Genomic DNA, 23712 nt, shown 5'->3' on the forward strand with positions numbered 1-23712 from the left:
GCTATATTCATGCACAAACCAAACTCAGTGGAATACAGACTTGATTCTACCATTATCTTATTAGGAAACCCTGAATTAGATGTGTCAGAGTAAGGAGAACATTAACAAACTCCATTTATTAAATCCAGGGCAAAAATGAAATCCAGTAACAGGGAACTAGTTCGTTGCCCCAGCAGTCCACTGTGGGTTTGAGCTCCCTGTCCTTATGAGCCAGCCATACATCATCACACTGGAAAGGTCACAGATGAACTCATGGGATTGTAACCTGTGTGCCACTGTGAGATCTTGAACATACATCAGCTGTGCAACAATGCATTCAGGAATGACTGCAACAAGCAAAGCAGAAACTGAAGCAAAGGGTTATAAACAATAACAATACTACAAGGCCACAACCACGTGTGGTATGTTTATCATACTCTTTGTTAACAATATGAGTTGTTTATGTGGCTGTGTTTCTTGGGCTGGAAAACTGTGAGTAACAGACAGGGCTGACAGATGAAAAGGAAAAGCTAAATACATGAGTGCAGAAAAGAAACTTCTAGAGAAGTGGACTGCATAATACCAGTATGCAGTTAACATCCTACCATGCTCTGCCACATGTTAAAAATGCTGAGCAGGCCTAGATGATTTGATTTTGGATGAAGATTACTAGAAGAAAGCAAAGTCACTCCATTATTGGGTTCTGAATTTTAGGAGTTTCAGCCACAAAGACTGCACAACTGGCCGATGCCGCAATAGGAACAGTAACTTAACTGACATCTACATTTAGATCTGCAGGCAAGACATTTGTAGATTGGGTTGGAAATTTTGGTTGAAAACGCACATTGAGTGACAGTGATGCTCGTGCATTAGTGTGATATATAAGGAAAAACAGAAAAGCAGCTGTTCCTCAGGTGACTAAGAACGTCAGGGTGTGATCAAACAGTCAGCAACAACAGTCCATACACAACTACATAGCAGAGTTGCAGTGTATAAACCCCTCATTACGAAGACAAATGCACATTTGAGAGTTCAGTAGTGTAAGAACCAGTAGTGTAAGGCGAGTTTATGTGTTGTGTTCACATGGTTTTGGTCTATTTCTCCAGTTACGGTAAAAAAAAAAAACGTGATTAGTAAGGTTTTTCTGACTGAGCGCCTTCATACTATGATGAAGCATTTATATTCTAACGGGGGTGGTCTCTTCCAGGATAACAGTAACATCCACAGGGCATAGGGGGTTACTGCATGGTTTGATGAGTATTATAGCATGCGCAGTTACCAGATTTCAACCCAGTGTAGCACCTAGGGCAGATTTTGGGACAACACATAAAACAGCACTCTTCACAACCATCATCAAAACACCATCTGAGGGAATCTTTTAGAAGAATGATGTTCCATCTCTCCAGTACAGTTCTAGAAACTTGTAGAATTTATGGCAAAGTGGATTGAAGCTGTTTTGGCAGCTTGTAGAGGCCCAAGAGTATTTACTGAGTAAGACATTAAATCAAAATGGGTTGCAACACACCTGTTAAGGATTAGGAGGGAATATTCAGGGGCATCCAAGGTAGTTAGTTTTGTTCAAACTATTTTGATATAGTAATCTGTAAAACCTAATACAGTAGTATTAATGCAGTTAAAAACTTCTATTTCGATCTTTCTATTCAGGATCAACAGTAAACAACTCCTATTTAGTCTTAGACATTGTCTTGTCTTGCTTAAATGATCTTATTCATTACATATTTGTGTGTTTCTTGCAGTGCATGTGTTATTCTGGGGGTGGTGTTCATCCTGTCTGCTCTAACCATTCTGGTGAAAGCCATCCATGCCCTCGCCACCAAAGTACTGCCTGAAGTGGTAAGAAACCATACACATGCATGCACACCATCATCAGCTGTCAGAATAAAAGTAAGAACGTTTTGAAAACTGCAGTGGTTAAAGCCCCTAGAGAATCTAAATTTGAGTTTTCTTTCTAAGAAGGTTCAGCTTGTTCTTGTGGGCACACAATATACATGTACAATTAATGTCCTGTGAATAACTTGGAATTGCCCAGTAAATGGTTGATGTATTTTGCCAACGTTCTCTTCTCTTGATGTAAACTGGGCAGTCCTTTCTTGGGTCATGCGTACATATACAGTGTCCTCACCAATGACAAGACTGATGTGGCAAAACTGTGTTCCACAATATTCTTTTTCTTTCTGTTCAAGCTGCGAGAAAGTTAAGTGTAGTTCTGTTTCAGTGATGCAGCAGGCTGAGGCGAGGGGTGTCAATCACGGATGCTCATTAGAATATTAGGATCAGATAGTTCTGATAGGTCTGATGAGAGATTTTAAAGACATGTTTGATATATTTCTATATTGGTTTTTGTTTAAACATGACTGGATGTTGATTTTTGTATCATTCAGACATTTTTAATATTTTACAGTGTTCTCTGAGACTTTAAGGTGTGGGATCGGGTTACATCAGCAGCTGGTTGAAGATAGTGTTCTGTCTAAGAACAGACGTCTACGTTTCTGCCTGAAGCTCTGGGGCTGGCACATATATGCCAGCTTTTCTCAGCCATATTTCTGATTAGTCAGAAGAGCTGTCATAGCTTGCAGTGTTGCAGATGCAGAAGGCTAGTGACTAGTGACTGTTATTGCTAGGTGCTGCTTGCTCCCTGTCTGGTGCAGATACCACTAATGGCAAAAGATTACAACTGACTGACAGAAGAAAAGGGAGAGAAACCAGTTATATTACTGTTGAAAACCCGTAAGAAATGGGTGACAGATGGAGAGAGGCTGCTTCTCAAAGACATTAGATAAATCCTTTAAACAGCAGAAGCATGATGGACTGCTTTTATATTGATCTGATTACACCTTCCAAGTATACTACTATAAATCTCTAAGTAGCACAATATTTGAAACCTTGAGTATCAACCAATACTGATCTGATTTTGAATACTTTAATAACCTCAAAATAAAAGGCATTTGCCCAAATTAAGCCACATCAGCTTTTTTAAGGAGGGTTCGCTGATTTTGTCTATGTAATAATGTTAAATTGCCACATAGATAATGTGATTATGACAGTTACTAAAATTAGTCCCAGCCAAACAATCTGTACACCATCTGCATTTCACACTCATTGTCAGACCGCTTATTATTCAGTAAAACTAGCTCATATTACCAACTACAAAAGTAATTAAAATGAAATGACCCACCACTTTGAAAACCAGACGTTTACCAGACAGACAATCCAAAGCTGACATGTTATATGTTTATTTTTGGCTGTGGAGACGGGGAGAAAACAACATCTTGCCTTCTGTCATGGTATGAGGTGTCTTGAAAAAGTCACACAGGCTCAACTCTTGACCAAAATACATCCACATGTGCTGCTAAAGAGCTGAAAAGTAATTGGTGATGGCAGTGGAAAATGGGGCGGGTTTATGAGACAGGTCTGATTGGCTCAGCCCCTGATAATGGCAGTCTAGTCGCATGTCCTGTGGTGCAGTACTCTGCTTTTGTCATGTACTGGATACTGTTGCATATTATTATGAAGTCCTATTGCACTGTGCAGTGTACAGTACACAGTATGCTATTTCAAACACACCCATACGCTTTGCTGTTGGCTGTACGATCAGTTTTTCCTCAATCAGACTGCAAGGCCCAACTGCTTTAGAGAAACAGTGAATTTACTCTCAAACCAGTGTAAAAGGCCAAGGCATAGTGAGTGAGTGTGGGAGAATGTGTGAGTCAGATTTGTTGGCTGCTTGTACTAGTTTTCTTGGTGCTGTCTGGCCTCCTTTAGAGTGTACCCTGCTTCTGAGATTCTCCTAGGAAGAAATCAAACACACATACATACACTCACCATAGGCTTTATTAGAAGCACCTACTTCCACTCGCTGACCACTGAATGATTCTTATAGGCCCACTGTACGGGTGTTCAATTACAGACTTCAGTTCATCTGTTTTCATGCACAGTTTGTGTCAGCCATCTTCCAGCCTACAGGTTCTTAACCCTGGTCCTGAAGTGCCCCCTGCCCTGCAGATTTTAGTGTTTTCCTGCCTCCCAACACACCCACCTCAAGCTTGTTAATGATCTGATTAGATGGATCAGGTGTGTTGGGAGCTGGGCAGGACAGGGGGTACTCCAGGTCCGGAGTTGGGAACCACTGCTCTAACCCTTCATCAGTGGTCTTACGGAAGTCCGGAGAGGCCATGAGCTGTTGCTGTAATTTTGTGGATTTTTATCTTGAGACAACAAGATGAGTAACTTGTTATTTCAAGATAACAAAGTTGTTATCTTGAGATCACGAGACAATCAACTCATTATCTCAAGGTAACAACTTTGTTATCTTGAGATCACACGATAATTAACTCACTATCTCAAGGTAACACTTTTTGTCATCTTGAGATAACAAGATAAGTAACTTGTTATTTCAAGATATCCAGAAAATTATAACTACCTAAAATAAACTGCTAAAATAATCAGCTTGAGCTGTGGACAGAAACTGACCACTAATGAAGGGCTAGAGGATGGCTAACAAACCGCATCAGCAGATGGGCTACAGTACATGGGTGTTGCATGTCCTGTGCTTTTGTGTTTTATTCATTTGTTTACACTGTGCCTGACAGTCCTTGTATCACGATCATGCACTGTTCATGTGACAATGTTTACTGCATTATATTAAGATAATTTAATTGAGAAGCTCTTTTGTCCCTATGAGATCTGCAGTGTTAGAAATAAGATAGTGGTGTTGTATTGACATTTTATGGCTGCTCTGCCCAAAACACAATCATCTGAAGCTTGTAACAGATATTTAAATAACACATTCTTTACTTTCCTTCAGTGACAGAGAATTAGAATATTTATTTACAGCCAATGATATTTTATTTTTACATGCTTCTTTAACTTTACACAGAATTAAAATACTTCACTTTCACTGACTAACTCTCTAGCTGTTAGGATGTGGTGTTAAGTATCAATATTGTATCCAAATAGGGATTATCTAGATAAAGATGCAGGTGTAAACGCACCCAGGATGCATTTATAACAGGTGAAAATCTGAGACACATTTTAGCCAGCTGGACACCGTTTAGACTGCCTGCAGTTAACAGGGGCGGAGCTGCACCCATTTCAGTTGATGTGACTATTTCCGCCTGCATGCCAAGCTTTAGCTTACATAAAGCGCAAGTTTAATTCATTGTAATTCATCCATCTCACTACAATACATTGCATTGTAGCACACGTTGTCTATAGCAGCAAAGACTAGACTAGGAGGTTAATTTGTCTAAACAGCCACCTTCTTGTGAAGATTGACTGCCGGTTCATTCATACTAGAGACCAGATATGATTAACTGTAAGGTAACTTTCATTGTTGTTCAGAACTGGAACTAATTTAGCGAGTTGCACAGTTATACACATTAAACTGAAACAGCATGTATTCTCTAATAAGCAGAAAGTAGTGTTTATATATATATATATATATATATATATATATATATACACACACACACACCTTTGCTGGTACAGTGTGTATGTTTGATTATGAAGCTTTGAATTAAATGCCTCATCTAAACTAATGCTGGCTAAGTTTCCCGGAGATAGTTGATGTACATTTTGCATGGATTTCAGCAAAACTGAAGACAAATCATGAGTGTGAGGAACAGGGCCAAACTTCAAGTGGCTAAACTAGAGCTTCTGTTTTATTCGGAACTTGGATAGAGCCCAAGAACATTTTGCTCCAGTCTGATCTGAACCAGAGCACCAAGTGTTTTTTTATTATCATTACCTTCTTTTTGTACTTTGCCTTGTTACAGGAGACTGAAAAGCATGAAAGTAGCTGAGGGGAAAATGTTCATAAAAACTAGGGGGGTATCATGAGTGAATATTCTTTAATTACTCATAGCCAGTGATTTCATATATATAGATATATGAAATGGTGTGCAAAAGCAGCATGACCTGCACCTGCTGTTTCACTCACCGCCCAGGCTGGTACAAGAACAGGCTTGATGAAAAGTGGTGAAGCAGAATGGTGAGAGGAAGAAGGAAATGGAGGCAGTGGTCTTCCTTCCAGACAGAACGAGATTTTGATATTTAAATATTTAAAACTTAAATTTTGATTTCAAGACATTCAGGGGGTCCAAGAGGTTATTTAGACCCCCCCCCCAAGGACCCCCTGTTTTGCAGCTTGGTTTCCACTCATGTTAAGGAGCATCTTAAACCAGAATTGCTTAGGAAAGAGATGACTGAGCATGTGTTCTGGATCAGAACATACCATATATATACTCTATACACTTGTGAGAGGAGCTTATCTGGAATCTTATGGTTGTCTTTCAGTGTTCAAGTCAAATCCCCCTTAAATAAAGGTAGCTCCATGTGAGATTTGGTGCTTTGGTGGAAAAGCTGTCTTCGTTCATGTTCATAAGGATGCTGGTTTTGACTTGGTGTAGTCTCAACATTGGTTGTGGTGTGTTAGTATTGGAAAAGAACGAGTAAAACAGGTGAAACAGAAAAGAAGGCAGAAAGCAAAGAATGCAGTCTTCCTTCCAGAAGAAAACCAAAGTTTCTAAAAGTTTGTATTTTTGAACAGATACACCCCTGTAAGGTTTTAAAGCTAAGTCAACAACCCTGTTGCTCTTTAACACTTCCCTCTTCCTCATATACTTCATGTCTCTATAGTTACTTGAAGCCACGACCTGGCACTTCTGCCCTGTGCTTGAACTAGTAATCCCCTGACCGCAGAACCACTGTTCATACTACCAAAGCACAGGATTCCACAAGCAACTTGTGTGTTTTGTACATGCTTCACAAAATAAAACCAAAACCTTTGGCCTCATTCAGATTTGAACCAATAACTTCCTGACCTTGAAGGCATGGCTTAAAACAGCCGCAAGGCCTTACACTCAATTCTCTTTATTTTGGGTGGTAAGGTGGTGTTGGGGGTGGCTCTCAGATTCCCAACTTCAAAATGGAGAGGCACAAAAAAATAACTAAATGAATAAATGAATAACATACAAACAAACAAAAAACATCCCAGAACTTGTATGTTTGTCTCAACACTGACCACTGAAGGTCAGAAGCTACACTTTTCACAACGTAAGTTTTTTCACTTTGACCTTAGAGCAAATACAAAAGATGAGTCCTCAAAATAAGAGCCTAGAACCCACTGAAGAAAGTTGTGATCCATAACCTTATCTTTCTAGTAACTACTCTCTGATTTCCTCCTGAGCCTGAGGAGATATACATGGAAATATTGCTGTAAGCAGCTATTGCAACACAGACCGAACCTCAGCTTTTGCCTTGGAATATTGGCAATAATGACAGTTCTGTTCAGTTTAGTACTGTAGTATTGTTTAGATTGTGATACCTTTTATTTCTCTAGATGACCAGCTATGCTCTATACTCCTCTTAATTCTTAAATCCTACCCAGAAAAACCTTTGCAAATGAAGGTACTGAGGAGCTAAGTAACATGCAAGTGATGTCAAATAACATCAGTGATGGAGCAGCAGCTGCACAACCTAAATAGTTGAGCCAATTAAAACAACATATAATGTGTTTTTATATTATTACTGCATACTCTGAGAAACTAGCTGGATTAGAAACTGCTGGGGCAGAAGTGCTATACTCTTTGTGAAAGTGACCATATAGACTAACTATAGACCAGTAAAGTAGACATGAGTAGTGTTTGGGTGAATACTTTGAAAAAGTAGTGATGGCTGAACACTAATCAGTCTACTCAGGCTTTAGCTGACCTCAGTAACACTGAAATTAATAACCGATCTTCACATTGATTTATCAGTCTACTCAGGCTTTAGCAGAGCTCAGTAACACTGAGATTAATAACAGATCATCACATTGATTTATCAGTCTACTCAGGATTTAGCAGAGCTCAGTAACACTGAGATTAATAACAGATCATCACATTGATTTATCAGTCTACTCAGGATTTAGCAGAGCTCAGTCACACTGAGATTAATAACCGATCTTCACATTGATTTATCAGTCTACTCAGGCTTTAGCAGAGCTCAGTCACACTGAGATTAATAACCGATCTTCACATTGATTTATCAGTCTACTCAGGCTTTAGTAGAGCTCAGTAACTGATGAACTGGGGGGGTTGGTTTTGGGTTGGGTATGTTTAGTTATGTATGAGAGTGAAAATGTGAGATAAATCATAGATAACGATTGATGTTTGTTGTGTTTTGATATGTAAAAGTACTCAATTGGACGATGTAATTTAACAAAAGTAAATTATTTTGCTCAAAATAATGCAGGCCTGTCTTTAACCATTATCCATTTAGCAATGCACCGTTTGGGTAGGTAGTGAGTCTTCAGTAACGTGTGGAGAATGCAGCACAGCTGTGGTGTGAAGTGAGACACAGCAAAGGAACGGGAGAGGTGTGAAGCCGGGGACGAGTGCGTGCAGGATGGGAATAGTCTTGCTCTGCTGTTGCCAGGCAATCGGGGCTGCTTGGCAACATGTAGAGGGGATAGGGAGTGCAGATATCTGTGAGGCAGCAAAGTACTGAACCCCCACCCCAACCCAAACCCGCCCCACTCCCCCCGTTCATTATCCTCACACTGGTACTGTCTCTGAGGAGTCAGGAAGGAGGGGGTGAAGACACCATGCTAGAACAGTAGAGATAATATAGATAGATAGATAGATAGATAGATAGATAGATAGACAGACAAAGATATATATATATATATATATATATATATATATATATATATATATAGATAGATAGATAGATAGATAGATAGATATTCCCTAGTCACTTTATTAGAAACAATTACCTTCTACTTCCTCTCACTGGCCACTGAGTTCCACACACTTTACAGATTTAGGTGTACAATTACAGACACACACACACACACACACACACACAGTACTAAACAATGCAACACTTGGTTTTGCTCCCATTTCGTGGCAGTATGATAAAAATTGTTTTACGACCCACCGTGTTTTTTCTGGGGTTTTAGTAAAATCTTTTCAGTAAAAAGTGTTGTATTTTTTTTTCAGTGTCTCAGCAGAAAGTCACCCAGAGCATCACTTTGCTTTTTCTCACAGTGCATCCATCCATCCACAGCACACACGTCCCCGGCTGTCCATAACATGTAAAAGAATACGGGACTCATCGGACCAGGCAACCTTCCATTGCTTTAAGGTCCAGTTCCAAAGCTCTCAGACTCATCATAGGCACCTTTAACTGTGGAAAGTGTTTAACAAGGGCTATGCAGCCCCAGACATAGCAGGGTGTGATGTACTGTGGGTTGAGATATTCTTCATGAAACCATCATTAGAAAATTCTGTGACTTGTGACACAGTAGCCCTTCTGCCGGTTCAGATCAGACAGGAGAACCTTCCTTGCCCAGAATGCTATCAGTTGGTACTCACCACTTCTGACCAGGAGCACCCCATGAGCCTTGCTGTTTTTGAGATGCTCTGACCCAGTCGTCTGGCCATAATGATTTGGTTTGTCAAAGTTGCTCAGGTCTTCACACCTGCCCCTTTTCTCACGCTTCCAACGACTGTTTGTTTACTGCCTGATACATCCCATGACATGCCCTGCACTGTTGTTATGAGATAATCAATGTTATACATATGTATATATAACATTGATTATACATGTATATATATGTATGTGTATATATTTATGTATAAACTCAGGGAGAGAGAGATAAAGAAAGCGAGAAAGAGAGGCAGGAGGGGAGGGTGGGAGGTGTGTATGTGTGTCTGTTGGTGTTTTAATCAGTACTCTGGTCGTTCTCTAGAGGATTCCAGCTCTGCTCTGGTCTGTAAAGCCGAGTTTGGCGCATACAAGCACTCGCTAAAAATAGATCTGATATTTCTCTACTCCCTTCATCTGCTGCTGATCTCTCTCTCTCTCTCTCACACACGCACACACACGCACACTCAGTCTAGGTCTCTCTCACTCTCAGACACACACACACACACACCCCATACTCAATCTGTCTGTAGCACTCTCTCTTCCCCTCCCCACCCACTCAGACCAACCCTGGTTCAGTAATAAAATGTTAATAAGGCCACTCCCACAGAAGTGTGTGAGTGCTGAATTGCTCTCCTGTGTGTGTGCTTGTGGTGGTGTGTGGAGATTGATGCAACTGCCCGTGTGTGTGTGTGTGTACACCTGTTTGTGTAGTCCTTTGAGAGCACTGATTATTAATGATTTTGGGCAGCAGGATTGACCAGTAAGCTGCAGTGGACGCGCCAGAATACTGATTTGGGGGGATCTACACTTGTCCCTGTCTGAACCTCATAGCAGATTTAAATAGGTCTGAAACCTCTGATACACACACAACAAAAAACATCCTTTAACAGGAACTGCTTGTTTCAAATAGAGCTGCTCTAATATGTAAAACACAGCCTTTTCTAACACACTGACAAGTATTTATCATTAGAAATACACAACTCTAATGTTCATACAGACTGTCACCAAATAGACATTCACTGGCCACTTTATTAGAAACACCTGCCTTGTGCTTCCACTCACTGGTCACTTTATTAGAAACACCTACTTTGGGCTTCCACTCACTGGCCACTTTATTAGAAACACCTCCCTTGTGCTTCAACTCACTGGTCACTTTATTAGAAACACCTCCCTTGGGCTTCCACTCACTGGCCACTTTATTAGAAACACCTACTTTGGGCTTCCACTCACTGGCCACTTTATTAGAAACACCTACTTTGTGCTTCCACACGGTGGCCACTTTATTAGAAACACCTGCCTTGTGATTCCACCAACTGGCCATTTTATTAGGAACACCTACCTTGGGCTTCCGCTCACTGGTCATTTTATTAGAACACCTAACTTGGGCTTCCGCTCACTGGTCACTTTATTAGAACACCTACCTTGTACTTCCACTCACTGGTCACTTTATTAGAAACACCTACCTTGTACTTTCACTCACTGGCCACTTTATTAGAAACACCTGCCTTGTGATTCCACCCACAGGTCATTTTATTAGGAACACCTGCCTTGGTCCACCACCCTAAAACATCCAGGCAATACATCTCTGTGGTCAGAAACCGGACACTGATAAAGGGATAGAGGATGGCTACCACAAATTGTGCATTAACAGATGGGCTACAGTCTGTAAAGCAGCAAGATGGAGCTACAAAATAAGGGTTTCTAATAAGGTGGTCAGTGAGTACACATTAAGTCATGAAATAGCTATTCAGTATACTGTTTACATATTAAGGCATTTATAAAAAATAATCTTTAATTTTATTCTTAGTCTGTTTTCAGATACACTCACTGGGTAGGAGCTTATAAAGTGGGCAGTAAGTGGATGTATAAAGTAGTGTGTCTAATGACATGAACAGTTAGGGTATGTCTTAAACACAATATGCAGCAGTATAATCACAGTTAAATATTTTGCCTGTATTATATTTCTAAAATGTTTCACACCAGCACTAATGCACTTTCCAATGAGATATTGCTCTTCACTTTGTACTGCAGGTATAGTTGTATTTGCGGTCTCGCCTCAAGCTCTTGTCTTTAGGCGATGGCTGCCTGCATCCAGTCATTTCTCACTGCTTGCATCATTGTGCCATCTGCTGTCTGCACGTCTTGTATCGTCCCTGATAAGAGCGTGTGCTAAATGCACACTTGTAAAGTTGCTCTCTCTCTCTCCAGAGTAGTGCTGTGAAGATGGCTTGTCCTAATCTCTCTTCCTTTCCTCTACCTTCAAGAGATGCTGCTGATATACTGAGGCAGAACATCAACACTGTCAGTTGTGAGGAATGTTCTGGGATCCAGAGCTGCATTTGAAAATGTTAAATAGGTGTAACCCACACTGAGGGGTGAATTCTGAGTTGGAGTCATCTGTGGGTTCAGGGACGGCCTCTGAGAACTGAGATATTACTGAGTGGTCGTTATCAAGGAATAGTGATGAAAGAGATAAATGAGATTTACATTATTTTAGAAAGAGTGTTTGTGTAGAGTGGGGTCCACAAATCGGAGACCACTTTAAAAAAAACACCAGCATGGGAGAACTGCCACTCCAACCATGCAGTTGGAACAGCAGGCAGGTCACTTCTGACCATACAACTTATTCCTGTCCACTCCTTCATGGTAGACACTTAACCCAACTAACTACCACACAACCTGGCACAGAATAGTACAACCAACATGTAAACATATGTTAAACTAACAACTTTTCTACAATAAATGTCTCTCCTACCGTGAGTGAGGCACTTCCTTTTCACATGGCTACTTAGCATGGCCACGCCTCCTGCGCTCCTACAGCCGGAATGGCCCAATAAAACATTTTCATTAAATTAGAAAAGATTGCAAAACAAGCATTTTCTCTAACAGTGTCTGACTTTTGAACCCCACAGTATGTGTATTTAGATCTTTGTTGGTCCAGATGTCTCCAGGAAGATGGAAAACGTGACATTGTGAGGACATTTGGCTGGTACATGTGAGGAAAAATGGTTCTGTATGTAACATGAAGTTTTGTATGAAAAAAGTTAAATAGCCAAAAGGTTTCCTCTTGGTTACTGATGGTAGGGTTGGGGTAGCTGTAGAACAGCAGCATTAACACAGTAATATAGAAGTAAATGGAAATACCCCACACATACAGGAATACAAATGTGTGTATGTGTGTGTGTGTGTGTGTGAGAGAGAGAGAGAGGGGGAGAGAGAGAGAGGAATACAAACGTGCGCATGTGTGCTCGAGGGAGGGTCTGTGTCGTTTTTCACTCCTAGCGAGTCACAGACGAAGGCCGCTGGGTTTCTATTTTCAGATTTCTTCACCTCGCAGCATAAAAATTGATGAGTTCTTCAGCGCTGAAGATTCATCACACTGTTGAGCTCGGAAAGAACAAATTGATACGTTTTTCTGTTGTGTCTGTATTAGAGAGAGAGAGAGAGAGAGAGAGAGAGAGAGAGAGAGAGAAAGAGATAAATGAGATAAACAGAAAAAGAGAGGATAGAGAGACGTACAGATAAAAAGACATGAGCAGAAAGAGAGTGAGAGGCAGAGAGACAAGGGAAGAAAGAAGAGAGGTAGAGAGAGAAGGAGATATATAAAGAGACGAATAGGATATAAAGAAAAGAGTGATGAAGAGTGAGAAACATTGATAAAGGATAGAGAGAGAAAACGACAGAGAGGGAGAGAGAAAGGACAGAGAAACATAAAAAGAGAGATACATAGAAAGGGAGAGATGTAGAGAGAAAGACTGAAAAAGGTACAAAGAAGACAAGTAGAAAGAGAAAAGATAGAAATCAAGAGAGAAAAAGAATAGAAAGAGAAAAGAGACAGAGGGAGGGAGAAATAGAGGATAGAAAGAAAAAGGACAAAAAAGAGAGTAAGAAAATAGGATAGAGAGAGAGAGAAAAAGATGATAGAGCTAGGAAGAAATACAGAAGAGAAAGACAGGATGGAGAGAGAAAGAAAAAGGAATAGAGAGAGAGAGAAAGCGAAGAAAAAAGGATAGAGGTAGAAAAAGGACAGAGAGAGGAAAAAAGACAGGTAGAGAGAAAGAAAAGATAGGGAAAAACATGATAGAGTGAGGTTCATGGAGAGAATGATAGAAAGTAGAGTGATACAGAGAGACAAAAAGAAAGGACAGAGAGAGAAGAAAGAGATAAGAAGAGAAAGAAAGAGAGGGATGTATAGTGAGAGAAAGACTGAGAAAGTGAGAGAAGAGGAAAAGAGAAAGTGGTGAAGAAAGAGACAGAAAGATGGAGAATAGAGAGAAAGATTAGATAAAGAGAGACATGCAGATAAAAAGAAACATAGGCAGAGAAAGAGAAAAGAGACGGATAAAAACAGAGGCAGAGAGAGAGAGAGAAGTGCTGTGTTTGATGCAGTAACCTTGCAGCGCTGCAGTTTTTCATGCCTGCAAGGCTGGCATGCAATATTAATGATTCTGCTAAGACAAAGAATGCAGCTCTCATCCTTTCCCTCTCCCTCTCTCATCTTTCATCTCTCTCTTTCTCACTCTCTCACTCTTTCTATCATCTTCCAGGATGATTTCCTCTACAGTGTGTCGGTGATCAGCGGTGTGGTGTGTGTGATTCTGGCCGTGCTGAAGTGCATGCTGGGGAGAGTCCTGACCAGCAGAGCCCTCATCACAGACGGTACGTTGCCGTAGCAATGGCCAGCCGGGGTTTTTCCTCTTTGCAGCGTCATAGCAACTGAACCTGCATCTGTCTGCCTTTTAGCCACTCCCTCGTTGCTGCTGACCAATAGGGAGCCGAGAGGTTTTAGGGTGGAGAGGGGACTGTCCAAATTGTCACTGTCGTGATAAAATCTTGTATCTCTGAAATAGTTAAAGGAGGCAGGAAAAGACTATTTTTAATGTCTGTTAAAGGAGTAGTTTGGCGAGAAATCCTTCACTTACCCCACATCAGTCACTCAACCAAGACATGTTTGGTGTCCTAATTTTGCTTCTGTGGTTTAGTGCTGGAGCTACGAGGCTAACGTTGCTAAAAACACTAGAAGTCAATAGTCAACCAAATTCTTAATGTTAATACATCCCCAAAACATCTCTCAACCGACTCAGAACACATCCAGCTCTTCATTAAGGGTCATAAAGGACACAGTATGACCAGCAGCACTGCTGTGTCTGATCCACTTATACCAGCACAACACACACTAACACACCACCACCACATCCGTGTCACTGCAGTGCTGAGAATGATCCACCACCCAAATAATTCCTGCTCTGTGGTGGTCCTGACCTTTGAAGAACAGGGTAAAAGGGGGCTAACAAAGAGAAACAGATGGACTACAGTCTGTAATTGTAGAACTATAAAGTGCACCTATATGATAAATGGAGCTGATACAAATAGACAGTGAGTATAGACACAAGGAGGTGTACTTAATGAAGTAGCGAGTCAGTGTATGTACACGGTTCCTTGGCTCAAAGTAAGTCATACTTTCCTAAACTACATTAACAAGTCTGTGTAACCTTAATGAAGATCTGCAGTTTGAGTGGGTTGAGAGAAGATATGGGGGTGTGTTTATCGAAAAGATTTGGGTGACTATTGAGTTCGAATGTTTGTTAGCAACATTAGCCTTGCAGCTCCAGCGCTGAACTAATGAAGCAAAATTCGGACATCAAATATGTTTTTGCTGATCATCTGTATCTGAGGTTAGTGGAAAATTGACTAAGGCAGAATTTTTGGTCAAATCATTACTTTAATGTAACCTTTTGGACCATTTCTATCGGACCATTCATCAGTAAATGCTCACAGTGTAAAGGGCAGCTGGTGTTGTTTTCAAAAGGTGTGAAAAAAAGAACAGCCAAAAAAGTTTGTGATATGACAGCAACGAAATGCTGCCTAGTACTTATGCAGAAAACCAGGGAGGCAAAAAGACAGATGGTCCAGATGGACAGAGAGACTGGACAGTAAAAGATGGACGGACTAGCGGGCCTACAGGCCCATTAGCAAATCCGCATCCACTTGCTGATGGGGGAGTAAGCATAAGAGGCGTGGTGCGGGATCCATTTTAGAAATTTTGTGCCATCACACCACACCCCCAACCAATCACATAACAGTTATCATAAATTCAACCAATCACGGCACTGCCTGCTGAACTGTTGTTCATGCTGTTCTGATCTAACTTTGGCTGTCACATAAAATTCTGAAGAAGACAAAAAGAGCTGACAAAGCAAATGAGCGGCTCTTGAAGGGCAAAGAATGTTCTAGACGTTTAGGCAGCTTTTACAGGCTATGAACAGAGTTCTGGTTGGAGTTACTGTCCACTGTGTTACCGTGAGAAAGCACAGAGGTTATTCTCTCCGGCTAAAGCAGAGCAGACACTGCTGGGCCAGCTGACACTACTGAGACTGAAGTGTAGATAGAATAAGCAAATATACATCACGCACACACACAGACCCACAAACACGGACTCGCCTGTGACTAAATTTGAACCTGGTTCACAGCAGAGTGTGAAATTCAACACCTGCGCTGAGAAGTTTCTTCCTAAACCAGAGCACATCATTATAGACTCTTTTCTGCCTCTAACAAATTCCTCTGGGTAATCATCAGTAGTATGAGCACAAAGGGGGAGAACAAACATACAAAGACACTATAAAAAGGCCTTATAATATGTTTGAAGAATAATTTCACCATATATTTTGCATAATTCAATCTTTAAGATGTGGTCAAAGTCATTTAGAGTGCTTTGATATGAAATGCTCCATTCTAGAGAAAATGACTGGAGTCAGAATTGGTCACAGTGGTGGTGATAGGAACCAGACTTCTGAAGAGTTTAATTCCCCTGAGACATTGTTTTATGACACGGTTTGGGCCAGACATTTATTTTTCAAAACCCCTTTGTGGTGGAGAGGTACATGCAGAACATCAGGGAGACAAGTAGACAGATGGTCCAGATGGACAGCCAGACTTAACGAACAGCAGACAGACTGGCAGGCCTAAAGACCTACAAGCAAACCAGCATCCAGGTGCTGATGGGGGGTAAGCATAAGAGGTGCAGTGAGGGATGTGCCATCACACTCCTCCCTGTCAACCAATCACATTACAGTTCTGAAAAATCCAAACAATCACGGCACTGCCTGCTGAGCTGAGACATCGCTTTATGATAGTTTTGTGAAGTTTTTGACCAGAAATATATATTTCAAAACTCATTCATGGTGGAGAGAAATATGCAGGACATCATAAGTCAAAATAGATTTACCACTGTTTTATTACCATTTATCAAGACACACAGGTTTACTGGTCATTATGGATAGTAAATAAAATAGCTACACCTGCTTCCTAACACCACTGCTGTAAAGTTTCGGCAGTGCACCATTTCGCATCAAACCACTCCGAATGACTTTGTTTACATCTCAACGATTGAGTTATGCATCAGTTTTGAAAAATGGATGGAATTACCTTTAAGTCTGAATAAGTGAACACAACACCCTCTCACTGTAATTATTCCCTCATTATAGTTGTCTTTTAATTGATGTGTTTGTTTGTTTACCTGCAGGTTTTAACTCGCTGGTGGGTGGAGTAATGGGTTTCTCTATCCTCATCAGTGCTGAGGTGTTCAAGCATAACCCTAAAGTCTGGTACCTGGACGGTGCCATCGGCGTCTTGATCGGACTCATCATCCTCGCCTACGGCATCAAGTGAGGTTTTAGAGAGACACAGCTAAATTGGACACAGCTAAACTAATACTAAACCATTAGCATCTTGATAACTGCATACCTGTCATCGCTCACTTGCCTTGTAATCTACAACAGACCTGTAAGATAATAGATAGGCTTCAAGATTTTACAGTAGCTAACAGTATGTCATCCAGTGTCAGAAATCACACACAAATCTATCTGAGATTGCTTAACAACATAACGTGGTTTGAGGTGAGTGTGTTATGATTTAGGCCTGTTTCACACATTCTACGAGGTGTGAGTGGCACAGAACATCTATTTTTACAGCATTTTTACATTTATTATAAAGCATTTACACAGCCTGCCAGAGCAGCGAGGCAGAGCATTCCAGACTTTTCAAAGAAGTACCGCTGCATTAAGTCTAAACAAAACGATAATTCATAAATGAGCATGCTGCATTTGTTTACCCTCAGTGATCATTTAAAGTCAGTAGATCTACCAGAAAACATGCGACTGGCCACTTCACTAAGCACACCTCCTTGTATCTAAGCTCATTATCCATTCTATACGCTCCATTTACCATATAGGTGCATGTTGTAGTTCACACACTAACACACTACCACCACATCAGTGTCACTGCAGTGCTGAGAATGATCCACCACCCAAATAGTACCTGCTCTGTGGTGATTCTGTAGGGGGCCTGACCATTGAAGAACAGGATAAAGGGGGCTAACAAAGTATGCAGAGAAACAGATGGACTACAGTCTGTAGTTGTAGAACTACAAAGTGCATCTATATGGTCAGTGGAGCTGATAAAATGTACAATGAGTGTAGATACAAGGAGGTGAACTTAATAAAGTGGCTGTTCAGTGTTTGTAGCACCACATGGTTAACTAGTATTTTGTTTAATGAAAGACACAAATCTCATTTTAGAGTTTTTATTTAGTTTCTAAACTTGATTATTTTTATTGGTTTTCATTCAGTTTATTTCATTGCTTTACTTGACGCCTGAACTCTGCTGAGGGTAAACGAATGCAACATGCTCATTTATAAATCTTTTTAGACTATGTGTGTCTTGGCCGACTGACTACATTTGGAGAAAACTGTAAATTTGTTTCTTTGCCAAACTATTTAAATATAATTAATAATTTTAAAATGTCCAGGCTTTTAGGAGCAGCAACTCTTGAGTAGTACAGATTTCATTTAGTTCTCTGCCATCCACCATGACAAACACCTCCCAACCAACCAACTAGCCAACTAACCAAAAGTTATTACTTTAATAGTTATTACTTTGTCTTCTTATTTCATCTGAAATAACACTCTCAAGTGTTACGCTGCAGCTCAAAGTCTGTACAAAAAAAACAGCCATGTGCAGCTTTTCCCACTGATAACCCCTCCATAACAGACACCTGCTCCCACTGAGAGAGCCAATCAGAGCGCTCCAAAAAAACTGTTCCCAAAACTGGAAACTGGTATCCATATCTATAGGATGGAAAGTTCCAGATGGTAAATTATGTTCCCATAAACACAAAGTATGCTCATTCATTTATGACCTTGAACTTTGTCATTTGAAGGTTAGCTCAGTTAATAGCCTAAAGAATGCAAATGTGGCAATACGAGATGACAGAAGTTATGAGTATTATAATAATAATAACCTACACCGATCAGGCATAACATTATGACCACCTCCTTGTCTCTACGCTCATTGTCCATTTTATCAGCTCTACTTACTATATAGGTGCACTTTGTATTACAGACTGTAGTCCATCTGTTTCTCTGCATACTTTGTTAGCCCCCTTTTACCCTGTTCTTCACCCCCATGGACCCTCACAGAGCAGGTACTATTTGGGTGGTGGATCATTCTCAGCACTGCAGTAACACTGACGTGGTGGTGGTGTGTTAGTGTGTGTTGTGCTGGACATACTTGGTATCTGAGGTTTGCTTGTTAAGTTTTGTATTTGAGCTACAAGGCTAATGTAGATAGAAATAACAAAAGCTTACACATCCTCAGTTAACATTGTGCTGACTGCATGCCTGAATCATCACACAACTGGAGAAAGAGCCATGCAGAAGCCTACATTTTGTCCATGTGATAGATAACAGCATAACAGTGACAGAAACCATAAACTCAAGTCTATCAAGTTTACTTAACAACTCGACTCAACTTTGATTCACCTCATAGTTCTAGTACGACACTAAAGATCGTGGCACACCAAACCTGTTTTGACTGAATGCATTTTTCAGAGGAAAATTGTGCAGTTTAGATTTTCTGCTAAACTAAATTATGTGGGATGGTAAAGTTAGTGAAGGAAAAGTCAGGGCCACAGAAATGAGACAGAGGGAAAGTAATCAAACCAGCAGCTTTAATGTTTATTTATGGCCTTATCAACTGGCATGTAGACCTGTGAGGTCATGTGTCTTTCTGTAGTTGACGTCATGCCCATATTAGGAATTCTGGGTTTAAGCTGGATTTCTCTACAGCAAAAATGAACAGGAGTTTTGAAAATTGCTGCCATCATGCACTGTTGTAAAGAAAAAGGCTCTAATCTAATCCAACAGTCCTAGTATATAGGCTTTAATACTGTGTATTTCCCCTGCAGCTATTGGTATATGTGCTAAAGATTTAGTCAGGACATAGACATTCTGTTGCATACAAGGACACACCTACAAAAGACATTCCGTTGTAATTCAGGAAACACATGACGAGTCGTGTGTATCTGTTGGATACACAGATCAATCAGTAGTTGAGGTAGACATCTGCTGTGATGAGACATTTATGAGCTCTGCAATTTTAAATGAGGAAAAATATAAAGAAAATATGCAAAACTAAGGTAAAAGAAAAATACTTCCACACTTGCATGCAGTAAGATTCATGTTTTCACTCTGTACCAGTCTCATAATTCAGGAGAATCCATTGTCATTCAGAGGAAAAATGTACGTAGGGAAAAAAATCTATTGAGTTTGGTACATTTTTGTTTACCACAGGGCATGAAAATGATCATTTTAAAAAATCTCATTTCTTTTTTTCATACACAAACCCAACTTAGACCCAGAGTCCCTAACATGGGCATGACGATACTACTTCAGTGGTCTATTGAAGCAAAAACTTAGGTCAGCTTACCCACATAATAGAAATAATTTATTCTGTTGCTATGCTAACTCTCATCCCTCAGGCTGCTGACGGACATGGTGCCCCGCATGAGACAGACCAGACACTACGAACGCTTTGAGTAGGACACAGTCGGCACAGCAGAGGGGCGCAGAGAACGGACCCTGTCCGCCCACATGCACTGTTGTAGAGGCTCTCCCGAAGAAGGAAAACACCCACACAAGCGCGCACACACACACACAAACACACACACATACATTACGTATATATATGTATATGTAAAAGTGTGTGTGTGTGTGTGTATAGTATCACACATAAAAACTGCACAGTGCCTCATAGCAAACTCTACATGATCTATCATCAACAGCATCTCTCAGAGAGGAGGAGGACGAAGAAGAAAAAGGTAGAGGAGGCCTAAAGAGATGAAACAAAATCATTCTTTGCGACTCTGTCTATGGAGTGGGCTGGAGGATTTGTCTCAGCTGCAGCAACACACCTCCTTAATGTTATGGAACTACTGGGTGTGTTTGTATTTAGCAACTATTAGTTCATCCATCCATCGTTTGTGAAGCCAACGTTGACACAGTAAAAATACACCTGCACTCACACGTTCATCATGCATGACTGGAGAATACCTGGGAGTTCACTGGAGAAAGAGAAGAGAGAGCCCAAGAAATGGTCACGGATACAGATATGTTTAGCATCCATTCATCTTCAACAGGACCAGCTGTTGAAAAAAGCTTAATTGCCATTAGCAAGAAACTCATCATGTTTCTTTTCTTGGATCTGATTATTATGAGTGTATTTAAAAGAACAATCCAGCATTTTTCAACTTAAACTCCATCTGCAGCATCTGTATCGTATTCTTGATTACTGTGAAGAATAATTTTTATGCATTCCTCTTAAAAATAACAGAAAACGCAAAATACAGTAGGTTTTACACAGATTAATACAAGACTACAAAGGCTTTTCAATGGCAAATCACCATTGACTGTAAATACAGTCCTGTACTAGGTTTAATCTGTATGTCATGCTTATCCAGTGTTTCTTCTGAAAGCAAAGGTTTTCATGTTTAATTACCTTACTACCCTTGTTATTAGTTCTGGATCACAAAAGCCACTCCCACTGGTTCAAATGGTATTGGTGGTCCATTTTTCAAGAGAACATACAGGGCTGTGGAGAAGGGCTACTACACTGGAGAGCTCAGCTCCAACACATGGCTCTAATATGCAGTTGCCCCTGAAGGCCTTCATTACCTGGTGTTAGGGTTGGAGCTAAACTCTGCAGAGTGGTAGATCTCCAGACCCAGGACTGGGAACTCAATGATTAAAGGTGTTCGTACATAAAGCTCTAAATCTGTATAATTTGTTGTTTTAGAGATGGAACTAGTTTTCCAGATGATAGAATCTATAGTAATTCATCACCAGTGAACTAGTGAGGTGGAGTTTTCACAGGGGAGTGTGTTGAAATTTGCAGCAGTAGTAAGTGACAGATAGTGATTAGGTTGAAAACTGCTGGAATATTTCTTTATCCCACGTGACACACGTGAGATTTCTACCTCTTTTTTTGCAGACGTGGTGGTTGCCGTCATGTCGTAAACTACAGTGATGATCCTTCAGCACATACAGTTTAGTTTAAAACCAAACTTCAAGTCAAATGAAATTGTGCACAGGAAACGGAGCACACTTACTGAGTACAGTCGGTACACTGTCAGCAGTCTCCTCGTATTTAAAGCACCACTGCACCGCAACACTTAGAATAGCACAGCTGTAGTGCAGTAAAGTAGCACAAACATTACTTAATCATGTTCATAGTACAGTCACACTTCAATATTTATGTACTTGATGTAAAAATTTGGAGAAATATGTGCCGATGGACTTTCTATACATTTTCAGTTCTGAAGAAATATTGTTATCAATGTTGTATTCATTGTAAACATTGAGATTTAATATGGAATATCAACTTTTTGTGCAGGAATCGATTAATAACTCATGTACATACTCACAATAGTGAATGTATCAATAGTAGGTCGAGAAGTTGGACGTACACATTAGAGCAGTACTGTTGTGTTATGTTTAGGGATAAATCTGTGAGCAGTTCTTGTTTTCTGTATCGTCACATACGTCATACAAATGATCTGAACGAGAGGGTAAACGTACATAATATGTACAGAAATGTTCAAACACTTCTGAGTCTGTTTTCTGGGCACATGTTAAAGGTGTGCTCCATACAAAACCTGTAATTTAGTATGTGCTACCTTACTGTGTGGTCAGTTTTGAGGACTTGAGTCAGCAGTTTGAGTCACTGGGCACGCTGTAGGTAGAGGAAACAAGGTTGTGAATTAACTGCTAATCATGTGACCTGAATTCAAACTTATGAAATGGAAACCAGTCTCACCATCTACTTCATAATGTCCACTCTATAGGTGAACAGTTACAGACTGTAGCTCATCTGTTGTCATGCACAGTTTGTCAGCCCTCAAAGTCATCATTGGTCACTTTCTGACCAGAAGACCACTGTTGAGTTGATATTAGAATTCTGTTTCCAAAAAAGTTGGGACGCTGTGCAAAATGTAAATGAAAACAGAATACAATGGTGTGCAAATGATTTAAACCCTATATTTCATTGAAAATAATACGAAGGCGACATATGTTGAAACTGAATTTTTTTCTTTTTTTTAAATATATGCTCATTTTGAATTTGATGTCAGCAACACCTTCCAAGTTGAGACAGGGGCATGTTTACCACTGTGTTTCATCACCTCTTCTTTTAACACTAAGTGTTCGGGAACTGAGGAGACCGACTGCTGTAGTTTTGAAAGTGATGTGTTTTCCCGTTCTTGCTTGATACAGGATTTCAGCTGCTCAACAGTTCAGGGTCTCCTTTGTTGTGTTCTTCGTTTCATAATGCAGCAAATGTTTTTAATGGGTGACAGTAATTGACTTCAGGCCGCGCCCAGACTCTTCTACTATTGAGTCATGCCTGGAGTAACACGTATAGAATGTGGTTTGACATTATCTTACTGAAATAGTCACGGCCTTCCCTGAAAAAGACGTCATCTGGATGGCAGCATATGTTGCTCCAAAACCTGTATATATATCAATCAGCATTAATGGTGCCTTCACAGTTGTGCAAGTCAACCATTCCATGTGCACTAAAGCACCTCATACCATCACTGATGCTGGCTTTTGAACTGTGCGCTGATAATGAGCCGAATGGTTCCTCTCCTCTTTAGTACAGAGGATGCGCTGTCCATGATTTCCAAAAAGAATTTCAAATTTTGATTCATCAGACCACAGGATACTTTTCCACTGCCTCAGGCCATCTTAAGTGAGCTTGGGCCCAAAGAAGACGGTGGTGTTTCTAGATCCTGATTATATATGGTTTCCTTTCTGCATGGTAGAGTTTTAACTTGCATTAGTGGATGCAGTGACAAACTGTGTTCACAAACAGTGGTTTTAGGAAGTGTTTCTGAGCCCATGCAGAGATTACCTCTTGACAATCATGTCAGCTTTTAATGCAGTATTGGTTTAAAGCCTTGTCTCTTTC

The 23712-nt window shown here is 40.4% G+C and overlaps 1 protein-coding gene across 1 annotated transcript in view; it reads left to right on the top strand.

Annotated features, from left to right (window-relative positions):
- Positions 1-22789, top strand: part of tmem163b (transmembrane protein 163b) — a 77874-nt gene extending 55085 nt beyond the window's left edge. The window contains exons 5-8 of the mRNA XM_036561097.1: positions 1737-1833; positions 13959-14070; positions 16934-17075; positions 20228-22789. Coding sequence (XP_036416990.1) covers positions 1737-1833; positions 13959-14070; positions 16934-17075; positions 20228-20288 — 412 coding nt within the window. The 3' untranslated portion in view covers positions 20289-22789. The remainder of the gene's footprint in view (positions 1-1736; positions 1834-13958; positions 14071-16933; positions 17076-20227) is intronic.
- Positions 22790-23712: the final 923 nt, after the last annotated feature.

This window comes from Colossoma macropomum, unplaced genomic scaffold (assembly GCF_904425465.1).
Source record: "Colossoma macropomum unplaced genomic scaffold, Colossoma_macropomum, whole genome shotgun sequence".
Taxonomy (NCBI): domain Eukaryota; kingdom Metazoa; phylum Chordata; class Actinopteri; order Characiformes; family Serrasalmidae; genus Colossoma; species Colossoma macropomum.